The sequence below is a fragment of the Ambystoma mexicanum genome, chromosome 2p, assembly GCF_040938575.1.
Source record: "Ambystoma mexicanum isolate Mex_15411 chromosome 2p, UKY_AmexF1_1, whole genome shotgun sequence".
In the NCBI taxonomy this organism is placed as follows: Eukaryota; Metazoa; Chordata; class Amphibia; order Caudata; family Ambystomatidae; genus Ambystoma; species Ambystoma mexicanum.
The window spans coordinates 709,067,726-709,092,068 of record NC_090923.1 but is presented as its reverse complement, the minus strand read 5'-3'; the positions used below and the strand labels follow the sequence as shown (position 1 = coordinate 709,092,068).

The following is a 24,343-nucleotide window of genomic DNA, read 5'->3' as shown; positions in this document are numbered from 1 at the left end:
ACACGTCTTTCCACCTCCTCTCCCCACAAGCCCTCAATCTAACCCGCCAAGTCCCTTTATTGGCCTTTGCCTGCACTGACGGAAAGTTTTGTTGCTACTCATCTATGGTGTACAGGTTACCCTCCCCCACATATCATTCAAACACACAAGATCCCTTTAACACTCATTACACATGAGGTGTGTTACTCATGCAAGGACACTCTCAATCACCTCCTGTAATAACAACGGGTGGTGCACCAAGAGCTGGTGGATTCATTAAACCTACCGACCACTCCGGGTGAAGCAGAACGTCTGTGAGTTCCAGGACCAGAGTGTAAGGTGGCTGATAATATGGTTCCGTCAGTGGGTCCGGCAGAAGCTTTGGGCTAGTGGGCTCGATGATCATCTGGAAATCAAACAGAGCAAGCACACTTATCAGATTCAAATTAGTTCATCCTGCACATAAAAGCCACAGATGTACGAGAGGGCAATAAGCAGGAGTGATGCTGAAACCCAAAAAGCAACATGTGAGGCACAACACTCACATGAGCAGACGTGAGGCAGTGAGTAAAGTGCCATGTGGGGGAAGCATAGAAGTCTAAGGGGAAGTTCAGGACGAAGGAACAAGTTACTTACCTGTAACTGTTGTTCTCCAGCATGGGTCTGGCATAGATTCACATGTACATGAATATTCCCCATCAGGCTGGGAATCCTCTGTAAAGAAAAAATCAGTTTCAGTTTCGTTTCTGAATTGTCTTTCTACTAATAACCAATCACTGGTCTCTGGGTCAAACTGCCCCCAGCCAATGACTGCCCTCTACCTAAGCCCCTCCTCTGGCAGCCATCTTCAGATTTGGTAGCACGTAAAGTGGCAGTAGGACCAAGAGAAGAGCCGCAGAGGGGTAGGAGGGAGGGTTTGGATGTGAATTCATGCCAGACCCATGCTGGAGAACAAGAGTTACAGGTAAGTAACTTGTTCCTTCTCCAGCATGGTGTCTGGCATGGATTCACATGCTCATGAATACAAGAATACATAGCAGTACACACATGCACAACCACGGGAGGTGGCAAGGCTCAACATTAAGCATCTCTTACCTCCTCAACAGGCTCACCTCCAAGCGAACAGGTTGCGCAGCACTGCCTGGCCGACTCTGGACTCCTCCCTGGAATCCCGGTCGACGCAGTAGAATCTCGTGAAGGTGTGTGTCGACCTCCACATAGCAGCCCTGCATATGTCCAGCAGGGGGCACACCAGACAGGAATGCCGTAGTAGCAGCGATTGCCCTGGTCGAATGGGCTCTTGGACGGCTGGGCAATGGTCAGTTTGCCAACCAGTGACAGTGCATGATGCAGCCGGAGAGCCATCTGGAAATGGAAGCCTTTGAGAGGGCCTTCCTCTGGTTCACAGGTCAAAAATTCACAAACAGCTGTGATGTCTTCCGAAAACTCTGTGCGGTCCACGTAGAACTTCCGCGCTCCAGCCACATCCAGCGAGTGCAAAGTCCTCTCAGCCGGCGACGGGAAGAAAATCGGTAACACCAAGGGCTCGTTGATATGGAAGTCCGACGACCCCTTGGGCATGAAGGAGGGGTGCGTCCTCAGCACTACCCTCGTCTCGTGGAATGTCAGGTATGGAGGTTTACAGGAGAGGGCCTGGATCTCTCCCACTGGTCGTGCAGAGGTGATGGCCACAAGAAATGCTGTTATCCACGATAGGAATTACAACAGTGCCAAATGCAGAGGCTCGAATGGAGGGCCCATGAGTCTGGTCAGCACCACGTTGAGCTCCCACGCCGGGGCCGGGGCCTTCACCGGCGGGAACGAGCGGAACAGTCCTTTCATGAACTCCTTCACTAGGCGGTGAGACCACAGCGACGACCGCCCCGGAGTTCTGGTGTAGCGAGAGATAGCCGCCAGATGGATCTTGATGGAGGCATGTGCCAGGCCCGCCTTGGCCAGCGATAGCAAGTACGGCAGCACTTGAGGGGCCGTAATCCGTAGAGAGTTGATCTTCTGTGCACGACACCAGACAGAGAACCTCCTCCATTTATGCCCTTAGCAATTAAGAGTCAGGATGCCCTGGCCTTTGCAAGGACTCCTTGCAGTCCGCCGGGATATCGTAGCCTCCGAACTCTAGTGCTGCAGGAGCCAGGCATGCAGGTTCAGCGATCCCGGGTCGTGATGTAGGATGGCACCTCCTACCCAGGCGAGAAGATCCGCGTCCGTCGGCAGTTCGACTGGGGGCGGGGGGCGCTGACAAGTCGAGAAGATCCGGGAACCATATCTGCCTCGGCCACGCCGTTGCGACGAGGATCATCCTGCACCGGGACCGTCTGAGTTGACTGATGAGTCGCAGAAGCAACGGTGGGAACACATATAGGAACAGGCCATCCCAGAGGAAAGAGAATGCATCGCCCATGCTCCCCAGCTGGGGAAACCTGCTGGCGAACCTCCGGCACTTGGTGTTCGTCGCCGTATCGTCAGAATAGCAGATCCACTTGATCCTGCCGGAGTTCCCACTCGCGGCACGAGCGCAGCTCCCTGCTGAGCGAGTCGGCGAATGTGTTCTTTACTCCTTCCAGGTGGAAGAGTACCAGGAACATCCCGTGGCCAATGGCCCAGTGCCACAGATCCTGCGCTTCCTTGGATAGGGCTGGGGATCTGGTGCCCCCTTGCTCCTGGATGTAGAATATTGTGGTGGTGTTGTCGGTGAAGACCCTCACCACCTTGCCCTTGAGGGACGGAGGAATGACCTGAGGGCCCAGAACACTGCTCGGAGCTCCAGGAAGACCTCTTGCGTGAAGATCTCCGGTGTGCGCTCCCCATCCTTCCAGGGAGGCATCCGTCGTCACCGTCTCCCGATGTGTCGGGGTCTGGAAGTCCATACCCGCCGCTAGATGCGCACAGTCGCCCCACCACCGGATTGCTTGGCGGAACGTCTCGTATAGGGAGATCTTGTCTTTGAAACTGGCCGCTGCTTGCATCCAACGGGCGTCGAGCAACTCTTGCAGCGGTTGCATCCGCAACCTGCATAGGCACACAAGGTAGATGCGCGATGACATCATGCTGAGTAGGGACGTGATGGACCTCATCCTGGCCATGTCCATGGTCAACAGCAGCTATACCCTGCCCAGGATGACCTTCGTCCTTTCCTCCGACGGCAGAGCCAATCGCGCCACTGTGTCGAGTCTGGCTCCCAGGAACAGGGCGTCTTGCGACGGTACCAAGTGGGATTTTGCGAAGTTGAACGAGAATCCCAGATCTGTGAGCAGTTGGACAGTCTTCGCTGTGTGATCGACGGCGAGTTCGCTTGACTTTGCTCAGATGAGCCAATCGTCCAGGTAGGGGTATACGTGGATCCCATGCAGGCGCAGCCGTGCCACCACCAGTGCCAGGCACTTGAAGACTCTGGGCGCCGACTTCAATCCGAAGGGCAGTGTCTTGAACTGGTAGTGTCACCCTTGGACTACGAATCGTAGGAACATTCGATGTCCTTTGAGTATGGGGATGTGGAAGTAGGCATCCTCCAAGTCCAGCGACGATAGGAAGTCGCCCTCCTCCAGCTGTCCCAGCACGTGCTGAAGGGTGACTATCTGGAATTTCTGGGACTTGATGCATTTGTTTAGACGACGAAGGTCCGAGATGGGTCGCCAACGGCTTGTCTTCTTTCGGACAAGGAAGTACCGCGAGTATCCTCCAGAGCCCCGCAGCCTCTTAAGGACGAGGTCTATCGTGCACTTTTTCAGCATTGCTCGTACCTTCAGAAGTAGCTGTGGCACATGGTTTTCCTTCCTTGCCACGGGTGGTACACAGGGACACAATTTCTTTGGAATTCCAGAGTATGCCCGTGGGCCAGCGCGTCCAGCACCCAACTGTCGGTGGAGATGGACTCCCACGCGCTGACGAATTTCACCAGCCAGCCTCCCACCGGCGTGCTTGGGTGGGGGCCCGACGTCACGGCCGGTTCAGTCTTGCTTCGCTGAGGCCTTGCCGCCTTGGCCTCCTCGGCGATGACGACCTTCGGCCTTGCTGCAGCCTCTGTAGGCCTCCTGCGACGATGAGCGGGCCGCTTAGCGGTACGACGAGGAACCGCCACCAAATCCTTTGGAGGCACATTGAGACTTGCCTCCGGGGGTCCGAAAGGAAGGCCGTCGGTGGAGCGAACCCAAGGCACGGGCCATCTCGGTGTCCGCCTTGATGGCCTGCAGTGACTCGTCCACTGCCTTGCCGAACAGGTTGTTCCCGTCGAACGGCATGTCTAGTAGTCGGATCTGAAAGTCCTGACGGAAGTCGGTGGCCTTGAGCCAACTGCGGTGAAGGCAAACGCTGTTGCCCATCTGTCGAAACCCGGTGTCCGCGATGTCCGTGGCCACCATGATGGTGTGGTCCGACGCCACCTTGCCTTCCTGTACGATTTCAAGGGCCTCCACCCCTTTATGTCGCTTGGCAGGAAATCCAGGAGGGGGGCGATCTTGAACCACAGCTCCCTGTCATAGCGCGCCACTATCGCGAGTGCGTTGGCCGATTTGATGGTCGTTACCGCCGACGAGATGACTCGTCGTCCCATGGTGTCCAGCTTCTTCCCCTCCCCGTCCGGTGGGGAAGTGGAAGTTGATCCCGTCGCCCCTGCCGATTTCTTCTTGGCCGCTGCAGAGACCACTGAATCCGGGGACGGCTTAGCTCTAAGGCACATTAGAGCGGAATCTGGTACCCGGTACTTCTCATACCCGTCCCTCTTCGCAGGAGCCGTGGACGGGTTCCTGAGCAGCGACAGTCCTTCGTCCCAGATGTTGTCCAGTAATGGTACTGATAGGACGGTCTTCCTCTTGGCCTCCCGATGTTGGTAGAGGAAACCCTCCTTCAGCTCCTCGGGACAAAGCTGGAAAAGCTCAGATGCCGTGGCGATCATGGCGTTAAAGGAGCCAATTTCATCGGGAGGGGAGGCCCAGGCAGGGGGTGATGGGAGTTCCATCCCGTCGTCACCACTGTTGTCGTCCATCCCAGTCATCGCCATCTCCGTTCCCGTCTCATCTCTCGGTGGAGGGGAAGGAGGTGAAGGCTAGAAAGGAGGGGGAGGAGGAGGATGGATTCGCCTCCGCTTGTTCGGTGGGCTTCCCGATGGTCCAGGCGCCGCTGGATCATCCGCTGGGGGTAAGGGCAACCTTGTCCTTATCTCCGTACACAGGATCTGGATAGCCATCAAGATTGCTCCTGAGTTGTCCTGTGGCATAGGCATCGGTTGCGACGGCTGGGGTGAGGGGTCCTCCGTATCCCCCACGGCCCACGGCTCCTCGTCGGCTCCACTGTTGCTCTCTACGTTCACCTAGTCGGGATCCCTCCCATAGGATCAGACTTTCTCGAACCGCTTGGCCACGATCTTTACGACGCCAGCCAGCTCATCTTCGGAGGTGGTATTTGTGTCAGTTATGGCTACCGTGCCCCCCCTCCCTCTTTCTCCTCCTGGGGTTTCATGGGGGTCTTATCGATAGGATGAAAAGATGATTCCCTCTGGGGTGGCAGGGAAACTCTAGGCCTGGCAGTCGTCTCCACTGGGGTAGCCTCCACAGGCTTCGCCAGGGCCGCCACGACTCCTTCGATCGAGGCCTTCGCCGGGTGAATCAGGGCCTTCGCGACCATGGGCGTGCCTGAGGCCTTCACCTTAGGGGGTGGGTCGCTGCTTCACTTCCCCTCGGCTGTTGCCATCGGGATCAACCGGGGATTCTCCCGAAGCTTACCCTGGTTCTCCGACTTCCTCTTCACCGAGCCAGAGCGTTGGCTCGTGGATGATGGCATCAGTGACATTGCGCCCTGCCTGGCAGCCAAGGAGCCCGAACCATCGGCGCTCCCAGTGCCCGCAGACTCCCGGTGCTTTGCCTTTTGTTGGGCCCCCATCGCTGCAGCGCCCTCGAAAGGTCTTGGAATACCGCTCGGACTACTACTTCTCACCTGCTGCTGGGCTCTTCCCCTCCATCCAGTTGGTGAGTCGAACGCGACGATCCTTCATTGTCCGTTCGGACATGTTCTTACAAAACGCACAGTCCGTCTCCACGTGCGATTTGTCGTCGTGAAGGCAGTAGAGGCACCGGGAGTGCTCATCTTCTTGAAGACATTCTGTAACCCGCATCCAGGACAGCTCCTGAAGAGCTTGGATCCAACAGGCATCATGTTTCTTTTGTCCTGGGCCATGACCACGTGGGGTAGGCCTCAGAGATCTTGGGGAATCCTCCAAGAAGTGAAAACTCGAGGAAAATTCGCCCTTGAGGGGCATAGAAAAATTACGAAACAAGTCCCCATTGATCGGAAGTAGAATCGGTGGAGCTTGAGGCTCGGTTGACTGAAAATATAAGAGTAAACTCTTCGAAAAAATGCAAAACGCAGTAAAAGCTCGAGAGCTATAGCACGAGGACTCCCAACACTTGAACGTGCGGTAAAAATCTGAAGATGGCTGCCAGAGAAGGGGCTTAGGTAGAGGGCAGTCATTGGCTGGGGGCAGTATGACCCAGAGACCAGTGATTGGTTATTAGTAGAAAGACAGTTCAGAAACGAAACTAAAACAAACTGATTTTTTCTTTACCGAGGATTCCCAGCCTGACGATGGGGAATATTCATGAGCATGTGAATCCATGCCAGACCCCATGCTGGAGAAGAGGCGTTTATCTATTTGCATGATGTGGCATATTCCATGCCATCCCGCTCATCTTATAGGCGACTCCACCATCGCATATATGAATCCAAAATATAGACAGTAGCGTTCTACTAAAAGCCCAAACAAATGTAACACGGTTGAAGTGCTTGTCCATATGATGCATTTCCCTGCCGAGAGGGGGCAGTGCAAACATAAGCACCATCGACTGTGGGTTGGCACTGAAGGTGGAGCGAGCGAGCAATCAAGCCAGGTGCCAGGACACAAAATCTCTCGCCACGCTTCTATCCAAACATACACTTCTTAGACCTTTCCCCCGTGACCCACAGCCATCACATCACTTGTAGCTGGTGCAGTTTCTTGGTGCGGCGTAAGAAAAGCCTATACTATAGCATCTTTCCGAAATAACACTGTGCTTGGCTTGGATCTCTTGGCATAGCCAGAGGTTGAAGTGGGCAGGAACTAAAGGACACTGCTCAGGGTTCCATGGGAAAAGCTTGCCGCCACAAAGGTAGTTTTCACAAATAAATTGCGGCAAAAAGGTAGTGGTCTGGCCCCCGCAATCCCTGCATGTAATGGATGCTGAGATCACCCCTGCAACCTACGGACTCATTTTACCATTGAAAGTACAGGAGACACCCCACTCGTGCGGTATAATGGAGCCACTTATCGAGTCACACCACAGCCTTTTAGTCGCGATTTGTTGTGAAAACGGTCTTTTTGGTTCCAACCTTTTCACTTGACACACTCAGAACACTCCATTCTAACACCTCGAAGAGCTGTCTCAGAGAAACTGCTTTACTTGTGTTTATTTTAATAGTCTGCTTTGGGTACTAGGCCCATACCCGAGCCACCTAGCCCGCCACAGCAGTGATCGGCTACTGTTTTCTGTAATTAGGCACCACTAATGTGAAATTGCTAATGGCACAGCTGTGTGTGCAGGTAATGAGGTGGCGTGATGCCTATAGCTCTGTGAATTATAATAGCTTTTTAAAACTTTGTCTGAGTACTTGGAATGAATTTAGTGTTCTATAGTGATTTCAACACTGTATGTTGCTGTCTATGTGCATTTTTATTATTGTTATGAATTGTACTTTTTATTCTGTTTGTGAAAGGTTTTCCATGTAAATAAAAAATAATTTTTTAAAAAGGTTATGTGGGCTTTGCCCCCCTTCATGCCACTAACAAGTGTTGGGTTGCAGTAGGAGCCTTAATGGCAAGTGGCTTCCACTATTGTAATGCATTCCTGGGAGTACTTTAATGAAACGTAATAGACTTTAGGTGGCACAAAATGGATGGGTCGAGTGATTATTTCCAAGCTGCTCCCAGGAACTTGCAGTGCCTTCCAATAGATAATTCATATTAGCACCCAGCATGGGCGAACCAGCCAATTAGGTGGCTAGAAACGTGGGCTGAAACTAACAATCTTAGTCTGTGTTCCAAGCAACCTGACGGACGGTTCCCCTGGCCGCCATCTTCAAAACCCCCCCACCCTCCGTCACCTTATTTATTTCTTATTTTTTATACCATTTCCAACCCCCTCCCCAACCACACTTACCCGTTTGTTGCGGCTGTGCAGGCTGCCGCCACAGCTTCCCAGCTTCTCCGGCCGCTATGGAAAAAGCAAGAGGGGTTCCGTATGGAGCCCCCCCCGCCTTGGCTTTCCAGGGCAGCCATTTTAGCATAGTATTTTCAGTCATTGAACTGGATGCGCGTGGCGTCCAGTTCAATGACTGAAAATACTTTTTTTTTTTTAGCACCCCGGGTTACCGCTTTGGTAACCGAGGGTACTAATGGCGTTAAGTCCCCGTTCTAAGGGCTGGAATGGTTAATAATGGCCCAAAGCCCTCGTTATTGGACCTCTCTTCGCTCGCCCCGTCAACTTGGGCTGCAAGGCCATTAGACATCCCCCTCCCTGAACCCCCCCCGCATTCCAGCCCTTGGAACAGGGGCTTAACACCACATTAAAATTCCCTGAAGAATCTTCAAATGCTTCCATTGTGCTGCCCTTGACTACCTGAAGGATAGAATCACACAATATATACTAGGATGAAACATTTGGTCTTTGGACTTTTCATTTCTACGACTCTGTTAGATGTGAAGAACAGGTTTCAGCAAAGTAATAAGGCAGTAGAGGCAATTGATTTAATAAAAGCGATATATGCATGTTCCAACTGAGAAAGTGACAGAGGAAAAAATTACATGCAATAAAGGGGAGGCCCCTGCTTGAGGACGTCGTGGGACAGTCACGCTTTCATCCAATTCTGGACTTCTTTCTTTGCAACTACAATGGTGACTCCGCCCTTTTTTCCCAGAAACCCTCATCTACTGGCGCCCGCATGCATCTGCGCGCGCGCGCATCAAGTACGCGCGCTAAGTAGCGCTGTTTGCTGGCCAGGAACGCTGCCCCTGCTTGAGGACGTCGTGGGACAGTCACGCTTTCATCCAATTCTGGACTTCTTTCTTTGGAACTACAACGGTACTTACATACTGTACTAATAGGATATCCACTATAACAAATCCCAATATATACCGTATATATCCTTTATATTTACCAACTTTTACCTTCTTTGTAGGTGACTCCGCCCCTTTTTCCCCAGAAACCCTTATCTACTGACGCCTGCGCGCGCGCGCATCAAGTACGCGCTCTAAGTAGCGCTGTTTGCTATTAGCTGGTAGCCAGTTGCTACTAATAATTCAAAAATCGTGTAAAAGGGAGGGAACTCGGTAAGGGAGCGATTAATTGTTGTCATTGCCTGCCCGGTTACATACTCATTCAGCCATTTGTTCGTTGACTCCGAACTGGTTATATTTTTACATTGCTTCTACTCTTTTACTGTTAATGCGTCTATAACCTTAAATTCAAAACGCAATTAGCCACCGTCACCTCTTCTTTGAGCTCACTACGTTGAGCTATTTTTGATGCAAATATGGCAAGCGGATTAAGTGTTAAGGGCAAACTACTCACCTCTTTCCCGCTCTCGACCAGTAACAGACTCGCTTGTATGCCTTGAAAAAACCGCATACAATGAACCAGCAGTTTCTGAAGCTCACGCTGTGACACTTCTTAAAGAAGAGCTATCCACGCCCTGTCCTGCTGCACATACTGTCCAAGTACATGCGCAGGAAAATTAATTGATCCCCATACATCCTCAGTCTCATGCATCTTCTGCATCTCTTATCTCTCCTCCCTCCATTAGTCCCGAAGTACGTAAGGCCATTGATGACTCCAAAAGCTGTTCTGAATCACCTGTGGCCCTCGAGACTGATAAAAGGCAATTTGATTTAACAATGGAGAAAATGGAGGCGTTAGACAAGGCTGTTTGTCGTTCTATTGGCACTTTGACACCAATAGTATTTAACTCAGTAAAAAAGTGCATGGCCTTTCAATCGCACTTAATGTGTCACTCTAAAAGTCTTTTGGACACGAGCATTGAACTTGTTGACAATATAAATAAAGAGCAACTTCCATCGCAAATCCCCTTTTCTCCTGAACCAGTGTTAACATATGATAAATCTGCTCACCCATCACCATCTCCCGACGAGAGTCAAATACAACATTCCCCTGGTTCCTTTCCTGTGATTATTCGGATCCTAGATTTACTCGATAAAGGCCATGATCTAACTCACCTTGAAATGAAGGACATTAAATCGATGCTTCTACTCATGTGAGCGAAAATAGATTGCATCGAAGGGTTCATTATAGCAGCTGAAACATTAAAAAACCTTAATCTAGAACCTACTTTGAACCATTAATCTGTGACTAACCCGATCCTGAAAAATAAAAACATCCAGTGCTGTCTTGAACAAACTTCTATATCTTCCTTACCCTCCATGGAAGCATCGTTAAATCCTGTTACATGCAAATGTCAAAATCTTTCAAACGAACTAACAACAGCCATAGAAAAAATGAATACAATTATAGCACTATACACCCCAATAGCTACCTGTTCCAAAAATGGCCCTGATAGCCCAACTGCTCTTCTCAAAGTATTTGAACAAATGCAGTCAGACCCACAAGAACACCCTCCGACTGAGAAGCCTCTTGGTTTCATGTCACGGAGAGCTAAAAAAAACTCCATCAAAGGGCTATCAAAAGGAACGCTAAAAGAAGAAACGACGCACCAACAAAAGGTTCCGATTTACAAACTGATTCAATTTATCAGTCTCCACTTATCATTACTGAAACATCAACAGATGAGGATCATATAGATCTTCAACAACTTTCAAAAGAAAGTCAAGAAGCTTTAATCTCATCTATAACACCTAGTTTGAAACTAATCGATGAATCAACAAATACTTTAAAAATGTCTGCGATGCCTGCCAAAGTGAACTCTCTTAAAGAAATCAAACTTGTTGATTCCGACAGTAAAGAAATGGAAACAAATCCTAATGAGTTTAACGACGTATCAACATCAATCAAACGAAGAAACAAAAAAAATAATGTGATATCAAAAAACTTACCTGTGTGCTTGGACCCCCCAAATGACCAGGTCTCGACACAATTGACGGGAGTCAAACCAAACCTGACCAATTATTTTCCAATATGTGGCAGAATTCGAACTACCCGTCACGACGATATCCTGCCTTTGGAGCCTTCAACCACTGCAATGATAAAAACCTATAGTGAAGTCTGTACAAACAATTCTAATTCTGTTCCAATCTCGACAGGAATAACCGACCTCCCTAACACCATTGGTCCTACGATCGTAGTAAATCGACGAGGAAATGAGCTATCTGCAACGTAAACTTGACTAGCATCAAGCCATTACCATCTGCTCCTTCCAAGTCTATTATTGAATCTAATTGTTCCACTATCAGGACTGGTAAAATAGACCTCTCCAGTATAGCTCGACCTGAGATAGTAGTCAATGGCCTAGGAAAGGTAACATTATTTTCATCGTTACCTTCCATGGACTCACTTTCTTTGATTACAAATAATCAGGATCTGCATACTGCACTTCCATCCTCTGCGCAGAACTGCACACTGGTGCATGGCCCTCCGGCACATAGATATATTTCAGAATCTCAAACTTCCACAATGCTAACTCATCACGACATTTTAGACATCTTGAGGAAAGAACTTTATGAGAGATCCATGAAAGCTAATCCTGATAATGAATTACCAAGTGGAAATTCGATCAATACGACTAATCACGTCCCTTCTTCTGATACCGCCTCTGACCCTCACATAAAATCATTCGATCGCCCACATGAAAAGACAGAATACACTATCACAGAAAAACACCATCTTATAGGATTCGAAGGAAAGCGTGACTTACTTGGCACAAATCGTATTAACCGAGCCTTCCTCTTGACACTTTAGTCGAAATCCCTCAACTACGGATGTTTAAATCAGAAGACATCCTGAGAGTATCTTTATCCTCAGAAAATAACTACCGTGCCGTGTGTTACTTGTCATCTGAGGCTGTGAAGAAATACCTATGGTTTAATAGGGAAGGCATCAAAGAAGAAGGCTTCGTTCTAACCTCAATGGAAAATGAACAAGAAGCAATGAAATTAATCCAGTATCAATGTCCTCAGGCTTTCATCTCCGATTCACAACCTATTTCGCGATCTAAACCCAATGCTCAACTCTTTCTTCAAATCTAAGGACCTATCGTCCACACTGTAGCTGCCTATAAAAACTTCCTTATCTTTTCAATCTTGGAATTTGTGTGGATTCCTCAATCTTATGAAATGGCATTCAATGTTAGACTGCCTAAATCGTCCCTCAATAATAATGATCCAAGAAACTATGAAAACCTCTACCTGACTATACTAAGTATTGCATCCCTGCCATACGAACTTCCGTTGGTCGCCCCTCCAGAGGTATTTTGAGAGCAGTAGACAATGCCTTAATGTTCAATTCGAAAATTGTTTGGACGGCTAACAACCTGCTTGCGATACTGCTAGAGACAAATATCCATGGGCATTGCCACTTAATCGTTATTACAATTTATTGGAATCCGGTCCATACGTCGATCGAAGAGATGATTGATACAGTTGAGAACTGTTTAGAATTCGTAACCCATGAATATGAAAACATTGAAATAATACTAGGTGGAGACTTTAACTGTGACTGCAGGACTAACAATGAGCTTAGCGGCTCTACAACCAACTCACTATCGAAACGTAGAGGCACAATATGGAGGACTTTTTTAAAAGACTGGGATCTGGATATTATTCCTCCTGATCAAAAATCAAATTGGACCACATGGTCAAGAGATGCAAAAACTTCCACGATCGACTTTATATTTGTCACTCACAGCTTGCTTATAACATCACTACGCTTAAAAATCACTAAGATGCCATTCGGAGATCACGCACAGCTATTGGGTAATCTAAAACTCAACTTCTCCATCACAGCAGCTGACCCTTCTAACATGCTGTGCGAAATAGATCGTCCACAAATTTCCCTTAGATGGACTCAAGCTCTATGCAAACAATTCATACAATATGTAAAGCTGGCTATTGCCAACCGCAACATTATTTTTTTTTTAATAACATATTTTATTTATTTTATAAACGTAAACATATACATACAAGTTAATAACAAGTCATCGCTCGGGCATACAGGCAATCACTAAGCATAGCTCTTCATGCACATTGCAAGTTTCAGAGTTTTAGGTCCTTCATGAAATGGGTTACTAGGCGTCCAAATTATACATTGTGCAGATGAGTCTTCGCAGGACTCCAAACGTTTATCAAGTCTATTCATGGGTTCGCAGATCCCTACGTGTCTTCCCATTTTTGCCAGATCTTGCGTGCTTTCCCTGTCAAGTCTATTCATGAGTTCGCAGAGCCCTACGTGTCTTCCCATTTTTGCCAGATCTTGCGTGCTTTCCCTGGGCACCCTCTGGTAGTGTATATTCTCATTTCCATTTGCACACAGATATCCACGTCTGTTATCCATTGGTCACATTGAGGGGATAAGGGTGAGCCCCACAATTGGGCCAGATTCCTCTTTATGAGTCCCGTGGTTGTTGCCAGCATGAGTTTCTCATATCGGGGGATGTCTAGGTCGTCATCCATCCCTAGTAATAGCAATTTGGGGTCCATGGGTATTCGTCGGCCGATGACTGCCGATAACCTGTCACAACATTTCTGCCAGAAAATTTGGATTCGTGGGCATTCCCACAAGATGTGAAAAAAGGTCCCCCTCGCCTGTTGGCACCTTAGACAGTTGGGATCAGTTGCTCTCCCCCATTGATGTAAAGCTTCTCTCGGATAGTATACCCTGTGTAGAATTTTGAGTTGGATCAATCTGATTCTAGCCGAGATGGCAATTTCCCTCGGATACATGAGTGCTTTGATCCATTCTTCCGGTTGTATTGGTCCCACATCTCTTTCCCATTTTGCTTTCAGATCTGTAAGTTCCGTTGTGGCGAAAGAGGCTATTGCATTGTACATTGTGGAGGTTATTTTATTATCGATACGATCTACCACGATGTTTCTCTCAATTGGTGTGCAATCTGGAATGTTCGGTGGGTCGATCTCACATGTGATAAGTGCGTGATGTATTTGTCTGTAATGGAAGTGTTCTGTGGGGGGTAGGTTGAATTTGTCCTGCAGGGTCTGGAATGGTATTATTGCTCCATCTTGTATTATGTCTGCTAGCCTTGTTATCCCAGCTGATTCCCAGGTCGCCCATTTTGGGATTTTACTTAGCTCCGGCAGACGTTTGTTACGCCATAGGGGCTGTGCCAGCGTGAGTTTCCCATCCCATCCCAGGTGCTTGTGTGCATCTAGCCATATTTGCGTTCTATGTGCTCTAATCGTGTTGGGGATCATGCGTACCCTACTATTGTAGAGGGTCTCTAATGGGGTGAGCCCGGCACTCATCTGGCTATCCGCTTTAATATGTGGTAGTTCAGGGTTGTTATGCAGGATATCATTTATCACCGGCATCTGGGCTGCCCAATAATATGTTTGTAGGTGGGGCAGTCCTATACCTCCTTCCCATGCGGAACGTTGTAGGGTTTTGAGCGCGATCCGTGGATGCCCTCCACCCCAGAGGAGCTTTCTGAGAGTCTCATCTATTTTTAGGAATTCTATCTTGGGTACATACAGTGGGGCGTTTTGGAGGATGTACACGAATCGTGGCAGAGTGAGCATTTTAAACATTGCCGCCCTTCCTAGCAGGGTGAGGGGTAGGGTCATCCAGTGTTTCACATCATTCGCAAATCTATCTCTGATTGGATGGAGATTTTGGGGAACATATTGCGTGAGGTCCGTCGCAACCTGTACCCCAAGATATCTGAAATGCTCGGTTTCTACTCTATATGGGCAATTGTGTAGAGCTGTCGTATCAGTTCCTTGGATCGGAAAAAGGATGGATTTGTTATAGTTTACCCGTAGACCACTAAATGCTCCGTATCTATTTAGTATTTGGGTGACGATGGGGTATGATACTAGTGGATCACTCATGTAGATCAGTAAATCGTCGGCATAGAGGGAAACCCTATCCTCCCAATCTCGGGCCCACCGGAACCCCTTCCACAACTGTGATTCTCTCAGCATTATTGCCAGGGGCTCGATTGCCAGTGCAAATAGCATTGCCGAAAGGGGACAGCCCTGCCTGGTCCCTTTACCCAGGTTAATACTACGTGATGTCCACCCGTTTACCCTTATCTCAGCTGTCGGTGTGTTGTAGAGCAGCTTGACCCAGCCTATGAATTGCTCACCCAACCCCATTTTACCCATAATGCTCCACAAGGCCTCCCAGTGGACTGAATCGAAGGCTTTTTCGAAATCAATCGCGAGGAGTGCTAGTGCATCCCGCAGCGATGGAGACTTCTCAATGGCGGCATGTAGCCTGTGGATATTCATTCGTGTGGATCTCCGTGGCATAAAGCCACATTGGTCTGGATGGATAAGGGTGTGTATGACTGTCTGGAGCCTGTTAGCCAGTGTCTTGGCCAGTATCTTAGCTTCTATGTTTATAAGTGAGATCGGCCTGTAGGAGCTGCATATGTTTGCTGGTTTGCCTTCCTTATGTATCACCACTATAGTGGCCTTTCTCAGATCCGGGGGCAGAATTCCTTTACCTTTGGCATATAGGAACATTTTATGCATCTGTGGTACTATGTGCTCATTGCCGATCTTTTTCCAAGCTTCCACTGGGAAGCCGTTAGGCCCTGGGGTTTTCCCATTTTGGAGTTGGGATAGGGCTGTCGACAGTTCTTCCTCTGTAATCTCTGTTTCCAAACTCGCTCTTTGCGTATCGCTTAGGTGTGGAATGATGAGTGTGTCCAGGATGCTGGGATCCAGTGCAGTCGTCGGGGGAGCGTACAATGCCTCATAGTACTCTGCAAAGGTTTCAGCAATGCTTGAGTCGGTATAGGTCTGTTCTGCATTCCTGGTAGTGATACATCTTATCTGGTGTTGACCCTCCTCTCTTTTTTCCAGCCACGCCAGCATTTTGCCGGCCTTGTCTCCAGTCTCGTATAGCCTGGTACGCATTGTCCTGTGTGCCTGTTTCGCACAGGTAAGTGTGACATCATGCAGCTTCTTTTGTGTCGCTTGTAGGGCTCTGTTGTCATCTGATGCGCCTGTGTTTATATATCGCACTTCAGCGTTTCTGACCTCTGTTTCAGCGTCTTCAACCTCCTTCCTGTGCGCTTTTTTGTGTGCAGCAGTCCAGCTCAGTACTACCCCTCTCAGGGTTGCTTTGTACGCCTCCCATATGGTTCCTAGGTCCTCTATCGAGTCCTGGTTTGTTTCGAAATATGAGACAGTGGCTTCCTGCATCTTTTCTACTAACTCTTTGAACCCTAAATAATACGAGTTCAGGCGCCAAGTCAGTGGAGGCCTGGGTCGTTCTGTTTCGAGTAGGATCTTCAGCGGTGAGTGGTCCGAGATCCCCCTGGGCTGGAGTGTTGCCTCCGTTACTTTATGTATGTCTACACCAGGGAGGAAGAAGTAGTCTAGTCTAGACAACGATGCATGCGCGCCTGAATGGAAAGAGTATTGTTTCTCCATCTGGTGCAGATCCCTCCATGCATCCTTCAGTCCCAATGCTGTGGCAAAGATGGCTAATTTCGTCGGTATCATCGGATTTCTCCCCCTGATATGTGTACGATCTAGATTAATGTCCATTACATCATTGAAGTCTCCACCTACAACTAGTATATCCGCGGTGTTGTTGGCTATGATCGGTGTGATGTCGTCGAGTAAGGTATTTGTGAGCGCCGGGGGAGCATAGACCGCCAGTATGGCAATGGTTTGATTCCATAGCGTTCCATTTATGTGGACAAATCTCCCTCCGGTGTCCTGGGTTATGTTGGATATCTCTATAGGGATTCTTTTGTGTATTAATATAAGCACACCTCTCGAGCCCATTGAGAAACCTGCATGTATTGCTGTACGGTATTTGGTTCTTTTGAAAAATTGGCATCTTGTGCCGGCCAAATGTGTCTCAGTAAGCAGTATTAGGTCCGGGTTGTTTCGATTCAGGTATTGTGTTACTAGTCTTCTCTTGATACTGCTTCCCAGGCCATTGACATTCCATGTCATGATGTTAAGTTTTTTGGTGTCTGTCCCTTTCGCACTCATTTCTTATCTTGTTCGTATGTCTGTGCCATTGGTAGCAGTTTAGACGAGAGGAGTCCTGCTCTATCGGTGTTTGGACTGCCCTGTTGTCTTCCCATTTCAGCGTGCTTGTCTAAGCCGTGCTTTCCTTGTTGCCAGCATAGAACGTGAACAAATCCCAACTTACCCCCCTCCCTATACTCCTTCCCCAACTGAAGCATCTGTCGCCCACACAACCAAACTTAATCAAACCGTTGAACTTGGGGTATCTCTTGTCACTGTGGCGGTGGAGGTGCCGTAGTGAAGAGTCCGTAACTTGCTTAGGCCGCCGTGGGTTGGTGGTACCACGGCGGGTGATTGCAGGGTCTGTTCTATACCGATTGCAATCGGGGGGGTGGCTTGCGTGATGTGTCTTAACGCAGCCGCCAGCCGTTCTGAGTAGTGTTCTTTCCTGCTCGTGCCTCCGTATGTTTGTCGGTTGTGTTTAGGCGTCGGCATTCTGTGCTATTTCTTCCATCGGTTGCTGTGGCGGCTCATTTGGTGGCCTGTTTGGTCGGGGTCTATTTCTACGGTTTTCCTGTCTTCTCCATGGGCCCCATTCACCTTCTAGGTTGCGTTCTGCCCAGCTCCATGCCTCTCTTGGATCAGTGAAATGCACAGTAGTGCCCTTATGAAAGATTTTTAGCTGGGCTGGGAATAGCAGACCATATTTCACATTCAGCCCTTGTAATCTCTTTTTGAGAGTGTCAAAGGATTGCCTTGCTCTTTGTACCTCTTTGGTGAAGTCGGGGAAGAAGGCTATCCTGGAGCCGTTATAGGTCATGGCTCCATTCGTCCTTGCCATGTGGAGTATCGCGTCGCGATCTCTGTAATTTAGGATCTTGGCTATTATCGCTCGTGGCGGTGCTCCGGGAGTTGGTCTGCCAGTTGGTATCCGGTGTGCCCGTTCAATTGAGAAGAAGTTTGAGAGAGATTTAGGAGCGAATAAATCGGCGAGCCATTGTTCGAGGAACAGCTCCATGCTGGGTCCTTCTTTCTCTGGCAGGCCGAGGATGCGGATATTATTTCTTCTCGATCGGCCCTCTCCCTCTTCCACCCTCTCCTCCAGTAGTTTAATGCGACCTAGTGCTGCATTCATTTGCTGGCCCATGCCTCTCACATTGTCTTCTGCCACTGATATGCGCGCCTCCGCCTCCCCTGTACGAGATGATAATTTCTGCAGGTCATGGCGCAGCAGAGAGACCTCCGTACAGATGCTATCCATTTTGACTTCCATGGCAGATCGAGAATTGGAGATAGCATTCATCACGTCCCTAAGGGATATGTCGGCCTCAGGGTCTGGTGATTCATCGGTTCTATTCTGGGCCGTGGAAGATGTCGGGGCAGGCGTTGTGTATTGTTCCATTGTGTTCTGGGTTCCAGTTCTTCTAAGCCTATCTTTGCCCATGTCCGGTGTGTGGGGGGGTGCTGCTCTTGTGTTTCCCCCCGTTATTCTTGGCAGAGGTCGGGGAAGCGTAGGCGGGCTGGCGGACGGTAAGCCCGGGGTGCCGTTTGCTAAGTTTCGGTGTCTCAGGATCGCGTCTCCCCTCCTCCCCTTCCTCCTTACCGGCTCCGCCGTATACCGCTCACCAGGCTTCGTTCGGCACCGCAGCGGCCGTTGCTGCTGTCGAAGGATCGGAGCGCCCGCTCTGCTTGGTCTGTCGTGCTGGTCCCGCAAAGTCCGTTGTTGTTGCAGGCCTCGGCGAAGCCGGGGGTCATTCCGATAGATGGGCGTCCCAGCAAGGACCGCGGGGAGTGGGGGGGGTCAGCACTGATAGCTTGGGCGGCTGAGTCCTCCAGCGATGGTTGGCGTCGAATCTGCTGGATGGGCCCCTCCCAATTTCAGACGAGTTTCTTTCGATTTCCACGAGAGGCAGCGCCTGTGGGTCTAGATTGTGTCTCTGTCGGCCATTTTGATTTCCGTTTGGCGCCGATTGCTTCTCCTTCTAAATGCCGATATCTCGGGATTGGCGCTTCGGAATCAGCTCCAGTTGCAGATATCGTTCCTACTAGGGTTCCGCCACCCTGTAGGAACCTTTTTTGGGGCTGGATTAGCCCAAATTCGCAGGATATTGCAGGATGTAGCTGGCGGCTTCGGGAGCTCTACGGGCTCACGTCTTCATCGGTCGCCAGTTGGCCACGCCCCCAACCGCAACATTATTGAAGGAACTTCTGTGAATGCTATCGAACAGCTTTATGCTGAAATAATTTGTGCAGCACTAGAACACTTTAGCAAAACAAAAAGTACTGTCAACAAAAATCGGCACCTATTTGACCCCCTCTGTAAAACACAGAAGCAGGAAAAAAATAAGGCCCTAAGAGCTTTGAAAAAAAAACAACGAACTCCCCCGTGAAATTTATTTAACACAACGAAATCGTATTGTAGCTTCATACAAACAAAATCTAAAACAGATAAGGATACGAAAAAACAATGAACTTAACTGCAATCTTATAAGAGCCATAACAGCTCACGACACACGAACCATCTGGCGAACAATTAAAAGCAATAACGCCCAAGTGTCGCTTTCAATGCCCAACGCTATATCTGAATCCACCTGGCACTTCTATATCACGAACAAATTTCGGAATACCAGACCAATTTTTGAATATTTCCACCACTCCGCTAATATATCAAGATCTTCCACGTTTAAACTGGACCACTGCCGATATTAAGTGGGCTATATCCAAACTTACCTATTATAGATCAGCTGGTCCGGATGGCTTTCCTCCATGCCTGTACAAAGCGGACCCGGATCTATGGGCAATGATTATAAATATAAAATTTCAGGCCATTCTCAATTCGGGAAGAATTCCTGCTTCATGGCTTTCGGCTAACATCATATAACGATATTTAAAAAGGGAGATGCTGCCCTGCCCCTGCCACAGAATTACCGGCCCATTACCTTAATTGACACTGTAGCGAAACTATTTGCAATTCTCCTTCTTTACGATCTCGAAAAACATATCGAAATGCACGAACTATACTCCAAATACCAAACTGGGTTCAGGAAAGGAATGAGCACCTCGCTCAATGCCATGATAATGGCATTTGCTGTCGCAGGAGCAAAAAAAACATCATCGAATCCGGTGTACATTGCCCTCATCGATAGGTCTTCAGCCTTCGACACTGTGATACAGAACCTATTGTGGGCCAAACTAACTGAAATGGGAATTCCCCCGGTGCTAATTTATTGGTTTATAGCCCTACATACCAATACTTCTTATAAAATCAAGCTTACTTCAGAAGGGCGTATAACTAAACCTATCACCACTGAAATAGGCTTAAAGCAAGGTTGCAATTTAGCCGCTACCTTTTTCAATTTATATCTTGCAGATCTTGACAAAGGATGGGATGCAAAAAACCTGTTCTCTGTGAAAATCGGCCTTTTTCGTCTAAAATGGCTCGCCTTTGCAGACTAGAATTTGCAATAGCACATAACCTAACGCCCAATCCCGCCAAAACAGCAGTAATGAAATTTGGTGTCCAGAAGCGAACTGGAAAGTTCCAATGGCATATTATGCGAACCACCCGCCCCTCTATTGTAGAAACGATCTACCTAGGGTATTACTTATCAGAGAAAAATTCCATCAAAATGTGGACTGACTATCTAAATAATAAAATTAGACCACTCACATCGCGGTTAAAAGTAATATATGCGAAATACTGCAACTTTTCACCAACTCCTCTTATCGAGTTTTTTACGTTGAAAATTGAAAGCGTTATCCTCTATTCGCTTGATATATGTCTGGTTGAAATTGGTACGATCTTGGACCGACAAAGGGACAGCCTTGAAACGCGCTATGTCGCTACCAATGTCATTACCCAACGCAGTTCTAAGGCATGAGTTGGGCCTAGTAGCGTTATCCACTCGCTGGAAATGGCGACTCCTAACAAATTTTGCGAAAATAAGCTATCCTAGGGTGAATTCCCACAAGTTGAAATGAAGCAAACAATTGATCTAATGCCAACGACCTCGATGGTCCAATATTTGACAAGAATACATGTTATTCTCAATGAGGCCAATATCACAGTGGATGACGTTCATAATAGACCTGCATATGCTAAAAAAAAAGCTGTTTGAACTTGATTGGAGCATAACCATCAATCAAATAGGATCTTACAAACTTTATAAGGAATATTACCTATTCACTCGAAAACGTACACCGAGATATGATTACATTGTGTTATTTCCCTGTAACCAAACCCGTAAGGTCTTTCTACGGTTCAAATTTAATCTGTTAGATACCAAAGAAAGAATTTCGAATTGGTCTAGTTACAAGATGAATGTTGTAAATAAGCATTGCAGATTTCCCATGTGCACTGAAACTAACGAAACACTAAAGCATCTGATATTATACTGCCCTTATTTTAAACATCAAAGAACTCTTTTATTTATGGAATTGTAAACATCAATTTCATTGATTGCTTAATATTTCTTTGGGCAAGAATGATGCAAGGCAATTATAAACCTCTTATATATGCCTTAACAAGTCTATGTAAATCAATAGAAAAGGAACTAGACAACTATGCTAATATCATTGCCTGACAAACTAAACAGGCTAAATCATCAACTCAGGCGAAGTGATATACTATCGATGTTACATTCCAAACCTGTGTATGTCTGTTTTTTTTCTCTATCTCTTTTCTCTTTTTCTTTTCTTTTCTGCAAAGTTAAACTTTGTCTCTAGTTATAGGAATTGTTTTATAATGACATTTTTATTAAATGATGATTTTAAATTCTGGTGTTAAGTATATTGCAATGTTTATTTAACATTTTTATTTAACATTTCTATTTTGTAAAGATGTTGTTACCTTGTAATAGAATCAAGCACAAATAAAATAATTTTTAAAAAAATGGGAGGTCCTTTTTCCCATATCACCCACTGGGTGGTCAACCTGCACCGGCCGCAACATATTGGTCCTGCGAAAGGGTCAGAGTTCCACTACCTTTTTCAGTACTCTTCAACTACAGAGTATCATTGATTTTGGTTAAACTTGTAACATTTACCAACAACGCGGTCAACTGTGGCAGAAAATGCTAAATAACAAGATTATGTTTAAATTATTATGTGTATATATAAACCCATTTTCTTTCATTTTTACTTTTAAATCTTGCATTCTCTTTAGTGTTATGGGGGGTAAACAGATACAGAGATTGATTAGGACATGAAGGATAAGATATCCTATTGCTCTTGACTGTAGTGAGTTAGGCTGGAAATCTTCCCAATTGTGACAAACTCCCTAAAAAACCTTGCATTTCCCATGCAATTCGTCACTGGAGAAAACGGTCAATTACTGTCTGAGCCACTGTACAGATTTCCACCGAACATTCGCAAGATGTTTCCAGAACTTTCGGGCAAATCAGCCCAGCGGTTGGTTTGAAATCTGGACAAAACTGGATAAGAAAAACAGTTAAATGGTATCAGAGTTTTCCTGGAATAACTGTACTCACTCAGCCTATTTTCTGGAAGTGGACTGGCGTACATGCGTCTGCCAAAACGACCCAGGGATAGTGAAAAGAAACAGGATGGGTTAGTTCAAAGATTGCCAATCTAGTTGGTTGTGGGGCAAAGCAAAAATGTTTTGAACAGCCACTACTATGGCTCACAGATTTTCATGGTTGGTCTACAGGCCGGTTGTGAGTATTTGACAGACCTGGGCATTCTGCATCCCTTTTGGGTTAAACATCATCCAGGAAGGGAGATGGGAGGCCCACTCGAGTGCCACGCCGGTTTTAACGGCTGAGATCGAGGGCCACCAAATGGCATGGAGCAGGCTGCAGACCCCTGGCGAACATCCCACCACCCTGGGCAGGGTGATGTTACCCACCATAGGGGTCAAATATGACCCAAAAAAATTCATGTATTTTTTGCTCTGCGGTCTGCAAGCCTCAGCCAAGTCTCAAGTCCAAATTGATTCCCACAGACCCAGCTGGACACAAAAGGGGGTACACATGTCAACTGGGCTGTAGGTCACAGCAAGAGGCCACTTTGTGAGGTTTGCCAGAGGCAGAGCAGTGTGGCCACTTTCGGTAGGCGGATTGACAAGTTATGGTTCAAAGCCATGCCCCCCCCCAGGCAACATGGCCACTGGCCATGGCAAATGGCTACTTCCATTGGCTTCTGGTGGAATTCAGAGCATGTCAAAGGCCATATCCAGTGGTTTCTCCAGGTTGCTTGGGAGTGTCGGGAGCATGGCCAAATGGCATGCTCCAAGCAAGTAGGTCACTGGGTGGCATACAGATGCCTGGTGCATGGCCAAAGACATGAACATAGCCACCAGCCATGAGTCAATCCAAGTGGCTGAGGGATTTGGGGCATGGTAATAGTCCAGATCCTGGGAACAGCGTTAATTGGGCATCCACACCCAGTGGGCACTGTTAGTATGCTTGTCTAGATCATTAAACAATCTTAAACACGAAGAGGAAGAAAAAAAACGTTGATTAAAGGGATGTTATCGTTGGGTTTACCTTAAAAAGCATTAACATTCAATGGAAAAAAACATTATAAAGGGATGTTATATGTTGCAACAGGAAATAAAACCCCGACCAATGTGCCCGTTTTGTTTCCTGAATAAGTAACTCTACAATCACACCTTAACTCTTTCACTGTCATGCCCTGCTCATAATGCCACACATGCCAGCACAAAATGGCATGCATGTGTACACACAAACAAAACGAGATAAGGAAAATGGGGAGGGGGGTTACCGCAAACTGCATAGGACTACTTTAAACTACAAGGGAGGACCAACAAAAAATAAAACGCCAAAAGAACTTAAGAATAATTTGACGACCTGGATTTGCCATGTTAAATAAGCACTACAACACCGACATGAGGAGTGCATGGGGTGGCAGAGTTTGGTTTACTTTGGTGGGCCGTAGTAGGTGAATTTATAGGGTTTTGTTTTGCATTGCAACCATAATACCCCATCAACATTTTTTTCACTGATGTTTTCTTGTAATTCGGTATTGCACAGCGGAAGTCACTAGAATATATTATAAATAATATAGCCTATATATAGAAATCATTTATAGGCCTTACAATTTGCACTCCCCACTTGCGAGTGATAATTGACATTGCGAGTATATGGAAGTATATGCTGTGTGGATGTGAAGAACTGAGGAGACGGACACACACACACACACACA

The 24,343-nt window shown here is 47.5% G+C and overlaps 1 protein-coding gene across 1 annotated transcript in view; it reads right to left on the bottom strand.

The window, feature by feature from the left end:
• The window catches only part of TIMM50 (translocase of inner mitochondrial membrane 50), an 824,572-nt gene that overhangs the window by 206,672 nt on the left and 593,557 nt on the right, over positions 1 to 24,343 (bottom strand). Inside the window, exon 6 of the mRNA XM_069644285.1 lies at positions 266 to 385. Within this exon, the coding sequence (XP_069500386.1) occupies positions 266 to 385 (120 nt within the window). The remainder of the gene's footprint in view (positions 1 to 265; positions 386 to 24,343) is intronic.